General features: G+C 48.9%; 1 protein-coding gene across 2 annotated transcripts in view; it reads right to left on the bottom strand.

Annotated features, from left to right (window-relative positions):
• Nucleotides 1-16,154, bottom strand: part of LOC140425196 (ATP-dependent translocase ABCB1-like) — a 176,845-nt gene that overhangs the window by 56,124 nt on the left and 104,567 nt on the right. For both annotated transcript variants that reach the window (XM_072509206.1, XM_072509205.1), the window contains 4 exons: nucleotides 14,773-14,925; nucleotides 11,949-12,095; nucleotides 10,093-10,197; nucleotides 2,055-2,132 (listed from right to left, as the gene is read on the bottom strand). In XM_072509206.1, the coding sequence (XP_072365307.1) occupies nucleotides 2,055-2,132; nucleotides 10,093-10,197; nucleotides 11,949-12,095; nucleotides 14,773-14,925 (483 nt within the window). The remainder of the gene's footprint in view (nucleotides 1-2,054; nucleotides 2,133-10,092; nucleotides 10,198-11,948; nucleotides 12,096-14,772; nucleotides 14,926-16,154) is intronic.

Raw genomic sequence — 16,154 nt, 5'->3', positions numbered from 1 at the left:
ACTCATCCAAGTTCCTCAAGTCAATGGCCAGAGGCTCAATCGCCAATGCGAATAGGAGAGGGGACATAGGGCACCCCTGCCTCATTCCCCGTGCAGTTGGAAGTATCCCAAGTTTACATTATTTGTCCGGACACTAGCCTTTGGTTCCTGGTACAACAATTTAACCCACGACACAAACTTCTGCCCTATCTAGAATCACTCCAGCACCGTGAAGATGAACACCACTCCATCCTATCAAAGGCTTTCTCTGCATCCAGCGCCACAATCACTTCCTGCTCTTCCACCTCTGCCTGAGACAGCACCACATTCAGCAGGCACCACACATTGGAAGACAATCGCCTACTCTTCACAAATCCCGTCTGATCCTCCCTGATGACCTGTGGAAGACACCCCTCCAACCTGAGTGCCAACACCTTTGCTTTAAACCCCCTCAGATATTTTGATCTTCACTTTCAAAAAGAAATAGCTTCACGTTGTGAAATACTTGCACATATCCGCACATTTTTGAATCCCGGCTGAGAGGGCTGGAGCATCACGAGAAGAGATTGAATAAACTGGGATTGTTCTCCCTAGAGAGGTGGAGGCTGAGGGGCGACCTGATAGAAGTTTATAAAATTAGTAGGGGTATAGATAGGGTGAACAGTTGGAGCCTTTTTCCCAGGGGGGGAAATGACAATAACAAGGGGGCACAAATTCAAGGTGAGGGGGAAAGATTCAGTGGAGATGTGCGGGGGATGTTTTTTACACAGAGGGTGGTAGTGACCTGGAATGCACTGCCAAATGAGGTGGTTGAGGCAGATACGTTAGCGACCTTTAAGACTTATCTGGGTAGGCACACGAACAGACGGGGTATAGAAGGATACAGGCGGTTGGTCTAGATAGTACAGGTGATCGGCGCAGGCTTGGAGGGCCGAAGGGCCTGTTCCTGTGCTGTATTGTTCCTTGTTCTTTGGCGTAGAGAATGGAGCTTCCAGCCCGTTAATCCGATTTAAATGGGTTCAATGACCCATTTGCATCTCCCAACTGGCACAGAGCGTGTAGCTCTCTCCTGCCACTGGTGAGGGACTGGAGCATCAGAATGGGATCAGCCAGCAACTAACCCATTTTAAACCCGACGCTTCATTCTCTGTCACATTCAGGAATCCCTCCACTGATGGTGGGCAGCGGAGAATCCACCCCTACAACTCAGAAGATAAAGATAAAAGCTGAGTGAGAAACTCAATAATGAACACTTACCATTAATGATAAATACCCACAGTTCTGATCCAATTTGCATTCTTTGATTCTGTTCACCAACAAAAACTTATATTTATAAAGCCTTTAATATAATAAAATAGCCTAAGACACTTCACAGGAGTGATATATACTTATATAGGGTGTTGAAAAGCCAGATGACCAAAAGCTTGGTCATGGAGAGAGGTTCTAAGTTGACGTTTAAAGAACAAAAGGGAGGGAATGGAGAGATATAGGGAGAGTGTTCCAGAGCTTAGGCGTCAAAAGACACAGCCACCAATTGTGGATCAATTAATATTGGAGATGGTTAACAGCCCACCAGAGGAGTGTGGGCTGGAGGGGATTATAGGGATCAGGAGCTGTGAGGCTGGGAAGTATTTGAAAAAGAGGATGTGAATTTTAACTGTGAGGTATTGACTGAACCAATGTATGCCAGTGAGAACAGGGGTGATAGGTGAATGGCATTTGGTGCGAGTTAAGACAAGGGCAGCAGGGATTTGGATGATCTCAAGTTTAAGGAGGGCAGATTGAGGGAGATCAGTCTGAAGTGCATTTGAATAGATTAGAAAGAGAAAGAGGCATAAATGAGGTTTTCAACAACAGATGAGCTGCAGAAGAGGTAGAGGTAGAGTTGGGTCATGTTAGGCAGGTAGATAAACAGGGTCTTAGTAATGTCACGATATGTTGCTGGAAGCTCAGCTCAGGGTCAAATATGACACCATCATTGCTAACAGTCTAAGACTTTGCTGTGAAAACCTTTCTCAGCCTATTCCTAATGCACTAAAATCCCAGTACATCATCTTCCCATCACCTTTACTAACCTGACGTAGCATCGCCTTGAAGGCCATATATCTCAGTTTCTGAGTAAGGGTTTCTCCAGCTTTTCCAAACATAAATCCCTGAAGACAACAGATGATAACTTTTAGATCATTAACTGGTTACCAGAAAGTTCTACAAGACAAAAAAGAAACTTTAAAAATCTGAACATTGCCATCAGACAGAGTTCATTTACCTGTGCAGTTAATGCACATTTTATTTTGCAAACATAGTTTCATCTCTCTGGCAGTGCCAATGCTTATTAGCCATATACAAAATGGCTGGGAACTGCACATTAATTCTGAGATTTTTTAATACTCTCCAAATTCAGAACAGGTACCTATATATTGGTGGCACAGTACCATTTTACTTAAAACAATTTAGATTGTCCTTTCCATGAAGGCCAGCATGTCCAAACTGTATCCAATCCATTTTCCTTTTTAAAAATTGATTCTTATTGTGGTGGTATGTATTAGGGGTCATGTGGGACTGTGAAGCCGTGATGCTATTGGCTGACAGATCCCGGGTCCTGGTTGGCTGTTGACTCCTGGCTCCGCCCTGAAGGCGGAGTATAAGAACCCGAGCTTCTCCCCGCCGCTTCATTCTGTTGCTGAACTGCTGGGGACAAGTCTCGCTTAATAAAGCCTCATCGACTTCATCACTACTCGTCTCTCTCGTAAGTCATTGTGCGCTACAATTCATTAAGCGAGCTTAAAAGACTATGGAGATCCGGATCGCCCCGGAATGCCTGCGGATCAGCCCCCTCGCAGCGAACTCGGCAGCAGTATTTAAACATTGGCAAGCATGTTTTGAAGGCTCCCTCCGAACGGCCCCCGGCCGGATCACAGAAGACCAGAAAATGCAGGTCCTGCATTCGAGGATAAGCCCGGAAATTTACCCTCTCATAGAAGACGCAGAGGATTTCCCGACGGCGCTCGCATTACTGAAGAGCATCTACGTTCGCCCCGTGAACCAGGTCTACGCGCGCTACCAACTCGCAAAGAGACGGCAAAGTCCCGGAGGATCGCTAGAAGAATTCTATGCCGCGCTGCTAATTTTGGGACGGGGCTGCAGCTGCCCGCCGGTGAACGCGATCGAACATATGGACATGCTAATTCGCGATGCATTTGTGGCAGGTATGAACTCTCCCCAAATCAGCCAAAGACTTTTAGAAAGAGAGTCGTTAGGACTCTCAGAGGCACGGGCCCTTGCAGCTTCCCTAGATGTGGCCTCGCAAAACGCCCGCGCCTACGGCCCCGACCGCGCGGCAGCCCCTTGGGCTCCGTGGACCCCCGTCGCGACAAACCCCGACCCCCCCCTCCCTCACAGGCTTGCGCGGTTAAAGCGCCAGACCATCCCGGGGGGGCCCGCTGCTATTTCTGCGGGCAAGCGAAACACCCCCTGCAGCGCTGCCCGGCCCGCACAGCTATTTGTAAAAGCTGCGGCAAGAAGGGCCATTACGCGGCAGTGTGCCGGTCCCGGGGGGTCGCCGCAATCCCCGGAGAAGAACGAGCCCAGCATAGCCCAAACGCTCCCCAACCCCCCCAGCGCCCCATGTGTGACCCGCGGGCGCCGCCATTTTGGGTCCCGGGCACCACGAGGGGAGGATGGGCGCCGCCATCTTGTGACCCCCCCCAGCCACGTGCGATTCATGGGGGCGGCCATTTTGTCCACCCCCGACCACGTGCGATCCATGGGGGTGGCCATTTTGTCCACCCACGGCCGCGTGCGATTCATGGACGCCGCCATCTTGGATGACAACAAAGGACCCCAGCATCGACGGCTCCACGGGGTCCGAAGAAGACGACGCGACACTACGACCACGACTGGCTTCGGTGACTCTGGATCAATCACGGCCCCGGACGCTCCAGACGACGACAACAACGGTGCTCATCAACGGACATGAGACATCATGCTTGATCGACTCCGGGAGCACCGAACGTTTCATTCACCCAGACACGGTAAGACGCTGTTTTCTGACCATCCATCCAAGTACGCAAAAGATTTCCCTAGCTGCAGAATCCCACTCCGTAGAGATCAAAGGGTTCTGCATTGCGAACCTAACGGTGCAAGGGAGGGAGTTTAAAAACTACAGGCTCTACATCCTTCCCCAACTCTGCGCGCCCACATTACTGGGATTAGATTTCCAGTGTAACCTGCAGAGCCTAACATTTCAATTTGGCGGCCCAATACCCCCACTCACTATCTGCGGCCTCGCAACACTCAAGGTTGAACCGCCGTCCTTGTTTGCAAACCTCACCCCGGATTGCAAACCCGTCGCCACTAGGAGCAGACGGTACAGCGCCCAGGACCGGATATTTATTCGGTCTGAAGTCCAGCGGCTGCTGAAGGAAGGCATAATCCAGGCCAGCAATAGTCCCTGGAGAGCCCAGGTGGTCGTGGTAAAGACCGGGGAGAAGCAAAGGATGGTCATAGACTATAGCCAGACCATCAACAGGTACACACAGCTAGATGCGGACCCTCTCCCCCGCATATCCGACATGGTAAATCGGATTGCCCAGTATAAGGTTTTCTCCACCGTGGACCTCAAGTCCGCCTACCACCAGCTCCCCATTCGCCCAGATGACCGCAAGTACACGGCCTTCGAGGCAGACGGGCGTCTATACCACTTCCTAAGGGTCCCATTTGGTGTCACGAACGAGGTCTCGGTCTTCCAACGGGAGATGGACCGAATGGTTGACCAGCACGGGTTGCAGGCCACGTTCCCGTATCTCGACAACGTAACCATCTGCGGCCACGATCAGCAGGACCATGACGCCAACCTCCAAAAATTCCTCCAGACCGCTAACACCTTGAACCTCACATACAACGAGGAAAAGTGCGTTTTTAGCACAAACCGGTTGGCCATCCTGGGATACGTAGTGCGCAATGGGATAATAGGCCCCGACCCCGAACGCATGCGCCTCCTTATGGAATTTCCCCTCCTCCACTGCTCCAAAGCCCTGAAACGCTGCCTGGGATTCTTTTCATATTACGCCCAGTGGGTCCCCCAGTATGCAGACAAGGCCCGCCCGCTAATACAGACCACTACCTTCCCCCTGTCGACAGAGGCTCGCCAGACCTTCAGCCGCATCAAAGCGGATATCGCAAAGGCCACGATGCGCGCCATCGACGAGTCCCTCCCCTTCCAGGTCGAGAGCGACGCATCCGACGTAGCTCTGGCGGCCACCCTTAACCAAGCGGGCAGACCCGTGGCCTTTTTCTCCCGAACCCTCCACGCCTCAGAAATCCGCCACTCCTCAGTGGAAAAGGAAGCCCAAGCCATAGTGGAAGCTGTGCGACATTGGAGGCATTACCTGGCCGGCAGGAGATTCACTCTCCTCACCGACCAACAGTCGGTAGCCTTCATGTTCGATAATGCACAGCGGGGCAAAATTAAAAATGACAAGATCTTAAGGTGGAGGATGGAGCTCTCCACCTTCAACTACGAGATCTTGTACCGTCCCGGAAAGCTGAACGAGCCGTCCGATGCCCTATCCCGCGGCACATGTGCCAACGCACAAATAGACCGTCTCCAAGCCCTCCACGAGGACCTCTGCCACCCGGGGGTCACTCGGTTCTACCATTTCATAAAGTTCCGCAACCTCCCCTACTCTGTGGAGGAGGTCCGTACAGTCACCAGGAACTGCCACATCTGCACGGAGTGCAAACCGCACTTTTTCAGGCCGGATAGAGCCCACCTGATCAAGGCTTCCCGCCCCTTTGAACGCCTCAGTCTGGATTTCAAAGGGCCCCTCCCCTCCACCGACTGCAACGCATACTTCCTGAACATGGTGGACGAGTACTCTCATTTCCCCTTCGCCATCCCCTGCCCCGACATGACAGCGGCCACGGTCATTAAAGCCCTTGGCACCATATTCACACTGTTCGGTTGCCCCGCATATATCCATAGCGACAGGGGGTCCTCCTTCATGAGTGACGAGCTGCGCCAGTTCCTGCTCAGCAAGGGCATAGCCTCGAGCAGGACGACCAGCTACAACCCCCGGGGGAACGGACAAGTAGAGAGGGAGAACGGCACGGTCTGGAAGACCGTCCTGCTGGCCCTACGGTCCAGGGATCTCCCAGTTTCCCGGTGGCAGGAGGTACTCCCGGATGCTCTCCACTCCATCCGGTCGCTGCTGTGTACCACCACTAACCAAACGCCTCATGAGCGCCTCCTTGTCTTCCCCAGGAAGTCCTCCTCCGGAATGTCACTGCCGACCTGGCTGGCGGCCCCAGGACCCATCTTGCTCCGGAAACATGTGCGGGCGCACAAATCGGACCCGTTGGTCGAGAGGGTTCACCTTCTCCACGCGAACCCGCAGTACGCCTACGTGGCGTACCCCGACGGCTGACAGGACACGTCTCCCTGCGGGACCTGGCGCCCGCCGGCAACACACACACACCCCCGACCATCCCCTCCCTACCACCGGCGCACCCCGTGACCGCCCCCTTCCCGGGAGGATCGGTCCTCCTCCCGTGCCCGCCCAGGAGTGAAACAGGAACGAACACCGAAACGCTCCCGGAGACAACTACGCCTGAACAAGCACCTGCACCACCACCGGGGCTGAGGCGATCGACGAGGAAGACCAGACCGCCCGCTCGACTCGTGGCATTGGCGTGACACCAAGAATGTTGTTGGATTGTAACAAAAAAAAATTTTCTCTTACTAATATTGTAAATAGTTTCACAAACTTTGTACATAGCCCAGTGTAGGGCTAAAACTGTAGTAACATGCCCAAAAGTTTCCTCCCAGGACCAGCTTTGTAAACCCCTACCACCATGCGAACCACCACCCCGCCGGGTTCCTTTTTAACAAGGGGTGAATGTGGTGGTATGTATTAGGGGTCATGTGGGACTGTGAAGCCGTGATGCTATTGGCTGACAGATCCCGGGTCCTGGTTGGCTGTTGACTCCTGGCTCCGCCCTGAAGGCGGAGTATAAGAACCCGAGCTTCTCCCCGCCGCTTCATTCTGTTGCTGAACTGCTGGGGACAAGTCTCGCTTAATAAAGCCTCATCGACTTCATCACTACTCGTCTCTCTCGTAAGTCATTGTGCGCTACACTTATACCATACATGACCATTTGATACCACAATGAAATTAAAAATATTTTTCTGGCAATGTTTAATACTGTAAGGTGCTGTCTCCAATTGTTTTTCCTGAGTCATCTCTCATAACTTTTTATGAAGACTCAACTCATGGAACTGTTTGTTCCTGCACAAGTGACTAAGAAACAACAAGGGCAGAAAATAGTGGTGATATTTGTTCAGAGTTCCGCCAACATTATTTGTAGTGTAGGACAGATTATAAATCAGGAAGTCAGAGGTGTGTGTAATAAGTGTAATATAGCATTCATGGGGGACTTTCATCGTCATATAGACTGGGCAAATCAAATTTGCATTAATAGTGTGGAGGGTGTATGGAATGTATACAAGGTAGTTTTCTGGACCAATAAGTTGATGTACCAACTATATAGCAGGCTACTTTGGATTTAATACTGTCCAATGAGAAAGGATTAATTAATAACCCTGTAATAGAGGTCCTTTAGAAAAGAGTGACCATAATATGCAAGGATGTTAGAATGAGTTTGATTGTGATTTAACTAAGTCCAAAACTACAGTCCTAAATCAGAACAAAGCAAAGCTACATAACTGCAAGGGGGGAGTTAGCTAAAATTGATTGGACACTACATAAAAGGCAAACAATGGCTAGAATTTACATAATTTGTACACACCTTACAACAAATATACCATCAAAGAATTCCTTTATTAGATTAAAGGAAAAGGCTTATAATGTTCACTTTGAAAATTGAAGGAATTTTACAATTCAGCAAAGGCAGAGAAAAGCGAAAATGAAATTAGACCATTAGATTGTAAACTTTTCTATATGGTTGTAAACAGGAGAGATTGGTGAAAATAAACATGAGCCCATTAGAGGCAGAGTGGTGAAATTAAAATGGGGAATAAGGAAATGGCAAAGACATTAAACAAATACTTAGTATATGTCTTCGCAAAAGAAAATTAACAATAAATTCCAGGAATAATAGCAAAAATGAATAACTTAAAGAAATCTGTGCAGGCAAAGAATTAATACTGAAGAAATTAAAGGGACTAAATGGCAACACATTCATTGGACCTGACATCCTGCAACTTTGTTCACAGAGCTGAAAATGAGTTTATGACAAAAATAATAATTTTTAATCAGTGGCTTGACTGTGCTTGTGAGTAACCTGGGGCAAAATTCTCCTACCCGCCCCGCCACATTTCTGCCCCGACCGGCCGGCGGGAGTCTCCGTAACACCGGCCGGTCAATGGGGTTTCCCATTGTGGGGCAGCCCCACGCTGTCGGGAAACCCCCGGGCGCCGGCAAAACGGAGACTCCCGCCGGCGGAGAATGACGCCCCTGATTTTAAATAACAGGAAATAGCCCTTATAAATATGCAAAATCATTGGCAGTCTGAAAATAGCTGTAACCAACACTACGGATTCCAAATTTTCTGATAAGCAGTATTTTAATATTGGTGTTCACCCATTTGAAAAAATTGTGTTGATGCCAGAATTAATTTACCACATGGACTTCAGCGGTTCAAGAAGGCAGCTCACCACCAGCTTCTCAAGGCTATTAGACATGGGCAACAAATGCTGGCCTAGCCAGCGAACCACACATCCCATAAAAATGTCAATGGGGAAAGATAGGTGTCATGACCAATCATTAACACTGACTATGCTGCTGCCTCCAATGGCATCATAGAAAAGTGAATTCATTTTTTTGCATTTTCCTCTTGTTAGACAGTCCCTCAGGATGGAGGGTGGAATGCTTCCACTCTAGCTTGATAGGTTCTGAAATATTGATACGTCAATGTGCGCTCTGCAGACTCAGTCACACTTAAGACAGATGGTGCTCAAAGGGTTGGATGGATGGGTCGTTTGGGGATTTGTGCCCCGGCCTCTGACGCCTCAACTTCACTTCTGCACATGTCTGATGAAGTCTCTAGACATGTTTAGTGCCATCTTCAATGAGCCATCTCCATCTTGGTAGGTCACAAGCCTGGATTTGCATGAGTTGGACCCTTGCAGAGATACTTTCAGGACATCTTTAAAATATTTGCGCTGTCCTCTTGGGAGTCTACTACCACGACTAAGTGCAAAGTAGAGCCGTTTCCGGAGAATCGTGTCAGGCCTATGTATGACTTATCCCGCCCAGCAGAGCTGATTTGGAGTGATTCAATTAGAACCTCGATGCTGATCATTGACTTGGGAAAGGATGCTGCTGTTGGACTGTCTTCCATGCGACTGCATATGGAGGTTCTTGCAAATGCACTGCTGTTAGCTCTTATCCGGTGCTTTAAGATGCCTGCTGTATATTGTTCAAGTACTGAATCATAAAGGAGCATGGGAATCACTGCTGCCTGGTAAATCATGACCTTAGTCTCAAGTTTGAAATCCTACTCCTCAAATAGTGATTGCAGGAGTTGGGCCTTGCCCCTCCCACAACACTGTAAGGTATATTTGCATAAACTAAGTGCATCTGACTTAAAAGTATAAATGCGGAAACTTTAAATCTTTTCGCTGGCAGCTAGGATGTAAATGGCTGTCATTATAAGATGCCATTAATTTGAGTACATTACTCATATGCCAACTCTTCAAAATTTCAAATGAATAAATGATGTGGTCCTTTCCCACTGTTTTCCCATTCTAACTTTTCCCATTCTGTTTGGAATAACGGTACAGCATACCGATGGGAAGCTCATGGCTTGTCCATGTTTTTTTTTTGTTTTATTTAATTTCTAATTTTGTTTCCCTTCTTTTTCATTTGATTATTTTATCCCTTCAGTTTTTCAGCTTGTTCAAAATAATAAATAAGAAATTGCATTTGATAAATGTTTTCCAATAATTTGCACGATAGCTATCCATCATAAGTTTCCAATGTTATATTTTTCGACAACTAAACTTTTTGTATTTGTTGTATTCACTTTGAAAATAATGTTACTTCCTTGAGACCACTATTGTTAAATATATTATTTATGGTGTAAGATACTTACTTGTAAGAAATATGTAACAAAGGAAACTATACCAATAACACAGAATAAAATAGAGTAAAGATTTGCTTGTTGCCTGATCACGTCTGTATCAGTTTGAGTGAAGATCTGGAAGGAGAAACAAGATCAATTAAACTTTGAAAGATTAAATTGTACTTTAGTTCAGAAATAAGTAGCATCAGGAGGAAAAATTTTGTGGGACTGAGTCTGTGGTCTGAAACATACAGATCACAATTGCTTTCATTTCAATGCATCTGCCACCCATTGCCTTCATTTCAATGAGGATGAAATCTTGCTGTGCAATTTTAATAATAAACATGTTATGTCAATAGCTCTTATAAATGAATTCCTTATTTAGGCAAAGCAATTTCATACAAATGTATTAATATGTTTATTTTCAATACCATATAGCAAGATTTCAATCCCTACATACCTTCATAGAATCCCTCCAGTGCAGGCCATTTGGGCCATCGAATCTGCCCGGCCCTCTGAAAGAACACCCTACCTATGCCCAATCCCCCACCCTATCCCCGTAATCCCACCTAGGGGCAATTCAGCATGGCCAATTCACCAAGCCTGCACATCTGTGGGAGAATACCGGAGCATCCGGAGGCAACCCTGCAGACATGGGGAGAACATGCAAACTCCACACAGTCACCCGAAGTCAGAATTGAACTTGTGTCCCTGGCGTTATGAATTAGCAGTGCTAATTGTTGTGGCACCTTGCCGCTTCTTCTTCCTCTGATTTCCATTCCTATGTTTATTACTCTCCCTCCTTTCTCATGCATGCTGTTCACGTTCCTCCACTCCAAGTTGCTGTCGCTCCTTGCTGTCCATTGTTTCCCCACTTCACATTCGCTTGAAGTTTCCGTGAGGTGTAAAAGCTAATCACCTGACTACCAATGGAGAGAGAATGAGGTGAACTTGATCTACACCAGCATGTGAGGAATGAGCTTCTAACACATGGACAGCCAATTTTTAACCTAACCCAAATCTGTAGGAGCCTTCAGATTGAAGTATCCTCCCCTTTCTCGCCCGAGATGGAAAATTGTTTCGTTTTCTGTTTCCCATCCGACCCTGACCTGCGCCTACTCGACAAAAAATCGAGGATGAGTGGGAAAAGGCCCTTAAATGGCCATAAAGTGGAGGGATCTTGGGGGGAATCCTGTCCATGCAATTTACGTTCTCCCCCCACCCCACCTCAAGGGGAGGTAAAATTCTGCCCATTGTGGGGGATGGGCAGTCTGGGGATATTGAGGGTGGGACTTAGCCATTTGCTGCTGAGACTAAGGGCAGCACGGTAGCACAGTGATTCACACAGTTGCTTCACAGCTCCAGGGTCCCAGGTTCGATTCCCGGCTTGGGTCACTGCCTGTGTGGAGTCTGCACGTTTTCCCCCTGTCTGTGTGGGTTTCCTCCGGGTGCTCCAGTTTCCTCCCACAGTCCAAAGACATGCAGGTTAGGTGGATTGGCCATGATAAATTGCTCTTAGTGTCCAAAAAGGTTAAATGGGGTTACTGGGTTACAGGGATAGGGTGGAGGCGTGGGATAAGTAGGTTGCTCTTTCCAAGAGTCGGTGCTGACTCGGTGGGCCAAATGACCTCCCTTGGCACGGTAAATTCTTTGATTCTATGATACTGGGAAAAGGAAATGAGAAAGGAGGTCAGAACATGGCTGAGTATGGTCGCAAACAATGTTCTGACACTATCCTCCAGATCAACCAGAGGAGAACACAGAAATACCAAGGCAATCCAACATAAATGAAACCCAAGTTATAAACAAATGAATACAAAAAGAAAGGCAGCAAGTTATTGCATGCAGTAAGTAACCAAAAGAAATATTTAGTGTTGCACACTTACACTGACAATCTTTGCAAATATAATGCAAAATGCAGGGTGAGTTGCTCCATTGACAATTGCACCTATGACTCCCAAAAATATGTATGGCCACTCCGATTTATTCAGCTTAAAAAGTTTTAGAAATGAAACGCTTTTCAGTTTTCCTTCCTATTATGAATAAATACAATAATTAGACTGAGCCAATTCCTTTGGAACATATGAATCAATGGAATATTGAATCCACCATGCTTGAAGAGCTTTCTGGTGAAGACACATATACAGTACAAATGGCACGATGCTTAAGTTAGAATATAAAATTCCAGCCATCTGAAAATCAGCTATTCAATCGAGCTATAGTCATTCCACCCAGCTGGAGGAGAATGATGGGTGTGGTTGCTCGAGACATACCCTGGAAGCTACGTCATTAATAAATAAAGCGGTTTATTGATGAAAGGCAAAGACAGTTAGATTACAGGCACAGAACACTATACCACAGGTCTTTATACTACAGCTCCCTGGTCCACACTGCCCGGGGTCCTGCTCCCAGGGCTCCGCGCAAACTCCCCATTCGCCGAGGTTTACACGCACTTGTGTGATTGACCCTGATCATGTGAAGCCCACCTTCTTAAAGGGGCCACGCTATCACAGTGGGCATAATTGTGTCAAAGTCTGCAGACAGTCTGAAAAAGATGGGAAGGGATCATTTATTATAATTGCAGTCACAAAGGATGCCGAGGACCATTTCATGGCTGTGGCCAGACCAGAAACCTGAGGGACTCAAACATGGAATTGTGGGGAAGATAGGTACAGATTTAGAAAGTGAAAACAAATTCATGGGCTGGGTTTCTCAGAGCCTCCACGCCGCAATCGCGCCCGGCGCGGGGGCGGGGAATAGGGTGTCGGTCCCGCAATGCCTCCCCGCGATTCTCCGGCAACCGCTTGACGCGGCGTCGGTCAGGGCCCGTTTAAAGAAGTCCCGTGGTGATTCTCTGCGGATGATCGGCCGAGTTCCTGCCGCCGTGGTTCATGTATGGTTCCACCCGGCGGGAGCTCGAAGTCGCAGCTGCGGTGGCCGTCCTGGTGGGGGGACAGGGGAATCCGTCGCTGGGGGTGGGGGGGCTCCACGACGGCCAGGCCTGCGATCGGGGGCTACCGATCGGCGGGCTTGTGCGATCTGGGGGATGGGGCTTACTTCTTCAGCGCCGGCCCGCTGTGTGGGTCCGCCATGTCGGCCAGGGCCGGCGCGCGCATGCGTGGACCCGCGGCCGGAGGTGCAGGGCCCCGAATAGGCAGAGGGAGCTGCGTGGAGCACTCCTCGGCCCTGCAAGCCCCGTTGAAAATGGAGAATCACGCCGGACTTTATGGAAAAAAGTCCGGAGTGATTCGTGCCTGTTTTCTCGCGGGCTTGGGAACAAAGCCCCATTATTGGAGAATCCCGCTTAAGGACTTTGGAAAGGAAGGGGAAATTGAAAATGGGTGGTAATTTGCAGGTACGGTGTTGTCATGTGTAGTCTTTTTCTGTAGCCTGGTGATGACTGCAGATTTTAAAAGGGGAGCCAGGGAATAAACAGAGGAGAGATCTGGGGCGGGATTCTCCCATTCGGCGGCAGAGTGCCCACCGACGGCGTGAACGGACCACTGGGAGTACCGAAGGGGCCAGCATGGCACTGGAGCGGTTCACGCCCCTCCAGCCTCTCATCCTGGCGCGAACTGTGCGCCGCGGGATTCACGCATGAGCGGTGGCCTCCGTCAATGCACCGGCCCTCGGCGCAACATGGCGCGGGGCTTCAGGGGCCGCCGCGTAAGAAAATAGGCCCGGGGAGCGAGAGGCCGATCGGTGGGCCCCGATCCCGGGCCAGGCCCCTTGGGCCAGGCCCCGCCTGGGTTGGAATCCCCACCCCCCCACAGGCCGCCCCCTAACCCTGCGCGCAGAGTTCCTGCTGGGTGCGGTGTGGATGGCGCCGGCGGAACTCTGCCTTTTTAGAGCGGGGAATCGGCGGCCTGGCCGCGTAGAGCGGATCGCGACCCGCGCCGATTCTCCGATCGCGTGCTGTCGTCGGGGAGGCGTGGCCAGGTTGCGGGGATTCTCCGGCTCGGCCCAGGCTGGGAGAATCCCACCCCAGAAAAAAAGGTTGAGTGGCTAGCAGTTTGGTGGCAATAGGATTGAGGGGCCAGCTGTGCGTCTCTTGGACAGGATGAGGCTGGGTAGAGCACTCCAGGTGATAGGATAGAATTGAGGTACTGGTATGAGCTCAGGGAGAGCACAGAGGGAACATTCAGGGAGGTTTGTCCCAAAGGGTTAAAGGAAGTGAATGAAGTGGCAGAAGCAGTTAAATAAATGACCATAATTTTCAAGCCAAAAAAAATCCAAAAATCCAATGAGCTCCTCATACCTACAGCTGTGTGTGCTGCTGCTGGTGGGAGGGATATCAGTGATACAGGTTACTTCATCAACCCGCTAAACCTATTCGAAAATGTGTAGATGATTTTAGATATCAGCCATTGTAGACTTTAATAGATTGAATAGAGCTTGTTTTACTTGAGAACTCTTGACCAACTAGTGGCAAACCTCTTTGAGGTGGAGAAGGTGTTGAGTTAGTTGAAGTATTTTTGGAGTCAAGGTGGTGTCATGGCAGCACCTAGTTGGGTCCTCTCAATATCAAAAATAGTCCGCCCTGGGACACCTCGTAATCAGATGCCTGAGCCAGACAGACTCACATTACTTCAGGAAACTGTTCATCATCAATAAGGCAGGGGGGTCGGAGAATCTCGCCCATGATTTTTTAAAATTGCAGTTGCTTTACATGTATGACCGGGAGTAAATGTGAGATTAAGATTGCATTACCTCTGCCTTATTTTCTTCCACTTCGGTTTCAATCTGAGTTGCGCTTCTAGTGCTTGATTTGTTGGATAATGTGCGCTTGGAAACAACATGGTCAGCTTCATCTTGCTCTGTTCCATTTTCTGTTCCTGTTTCTTCCTTTGTACTTTTAAATGCCTTTGGAAATATTGTTTATTGTAATTAATTAGAACATAAACTTACCAGCTGACAGAGTGAGCTGTATGTTTTCTCTGCTTGGCGATCATTTGCATAGTAACTTCTGAATAACTTCATTTTCACATTAGTATGATTTAATTGTGAATTAATCCGCGCGATTCAACCAAAACATCTCTATTTCCGTATTCAGGCCCCTTTGACATAGTGTTCCGATAAACCCCGCTATCCAACGGCAAATTGCTGTTATTTGTGGCCTCTGCGAGAAGGCCCCGTCGTGCCCGCACTTATGTCATTCTGAATTTTGAATTCAGCGCACCAGTGCAGGAAGCCTACTCGCGGATCGCCGCACAATTCTTAAAGGCAGCCTTGAGCTTTCAACGTCCCTTCAGTGCCTCGAATGCAGCCTCAGGGCCCTTCCACTTCTCCCAACTGACATCTTCCGAGGTCCTCGAGGCCGCCTTCACCCCACCTCTTATGGGTAAAGCATCGCCGTGCCTGACCCCTGACACGGGCAACCTGGCACACGGGCACCTTGGCCCTGCCAGGGTGCTCAGGTGGCAGTCCCAAGGTACCATGCTTGCAGTGACAAGCTGCCCAGGTGCCAGTGGGAGTACCAGAATACCACCCTGCCCAATGCCCGACCATCCAGGGGTCTCTAATGGCCTGGGAGTCCCCTCCGCTCATGTGCCGTTATACCTGGTCCATGTTTGTGAAAACCTGTACTAAAAGGCACCCTGGTGAGATCTCCCAGGTGCAGCCAGTGAATCTCGGGCCCTGGGAGAATCCGGCGAATTAATATTTGAATACGCATATCTGGATCACGCCCAGTGAGCGTCGTAAATCTTTGCGGCCTCATTCTGACACAAAGTCGGGTGCGGCAAGGCCGTTGAATCACACAGATTGTAATTTTATTGACTATTTTGATTTTGTCATGTTTGGCAGTACTGACACCATGAGCACAAGGTGAGATTGACTTTGACAACTGATAACCAGAGTATGCCAATCAGACACCCATGACACTTCGCTCTCAACTCTATTAGTATGCCCCCTCAATGAAAAAGTAATACTTTCCATAGAACTTCCAGTCAGTTATATAAATGCCAGTCTTTAACTTCCAAATAAGTACATAGTAAGTAAGCAGTATTGATTCTTACTCAACACTACAATCTGTTGCTTCAGTAATACGCTGCACACTGCATGAGGCCACCAAATTTTCACCGTTTTGAGAT

Source organism: Scyliorhinus torazame, chromosome 6 (assembly GCF_047496885.1).
Source record: "Scyliorhinus torazame isolate Kashiwa2021f chromosome 6, sScyTor2.1, whole genome shotgun sequence".
NCBI lineage: Eukaryota > Metazoa > Chordata > Chondrichthyes > Carcharhiniformes > Scyliorhinidae > Scyliorhinus > Scyliorhinus torazame.
The sequence above is the reverse complement of the archived record's forward strand: the minus strand, read 5'-3'. Positions and strand labels throughout refer to the sequence as shown.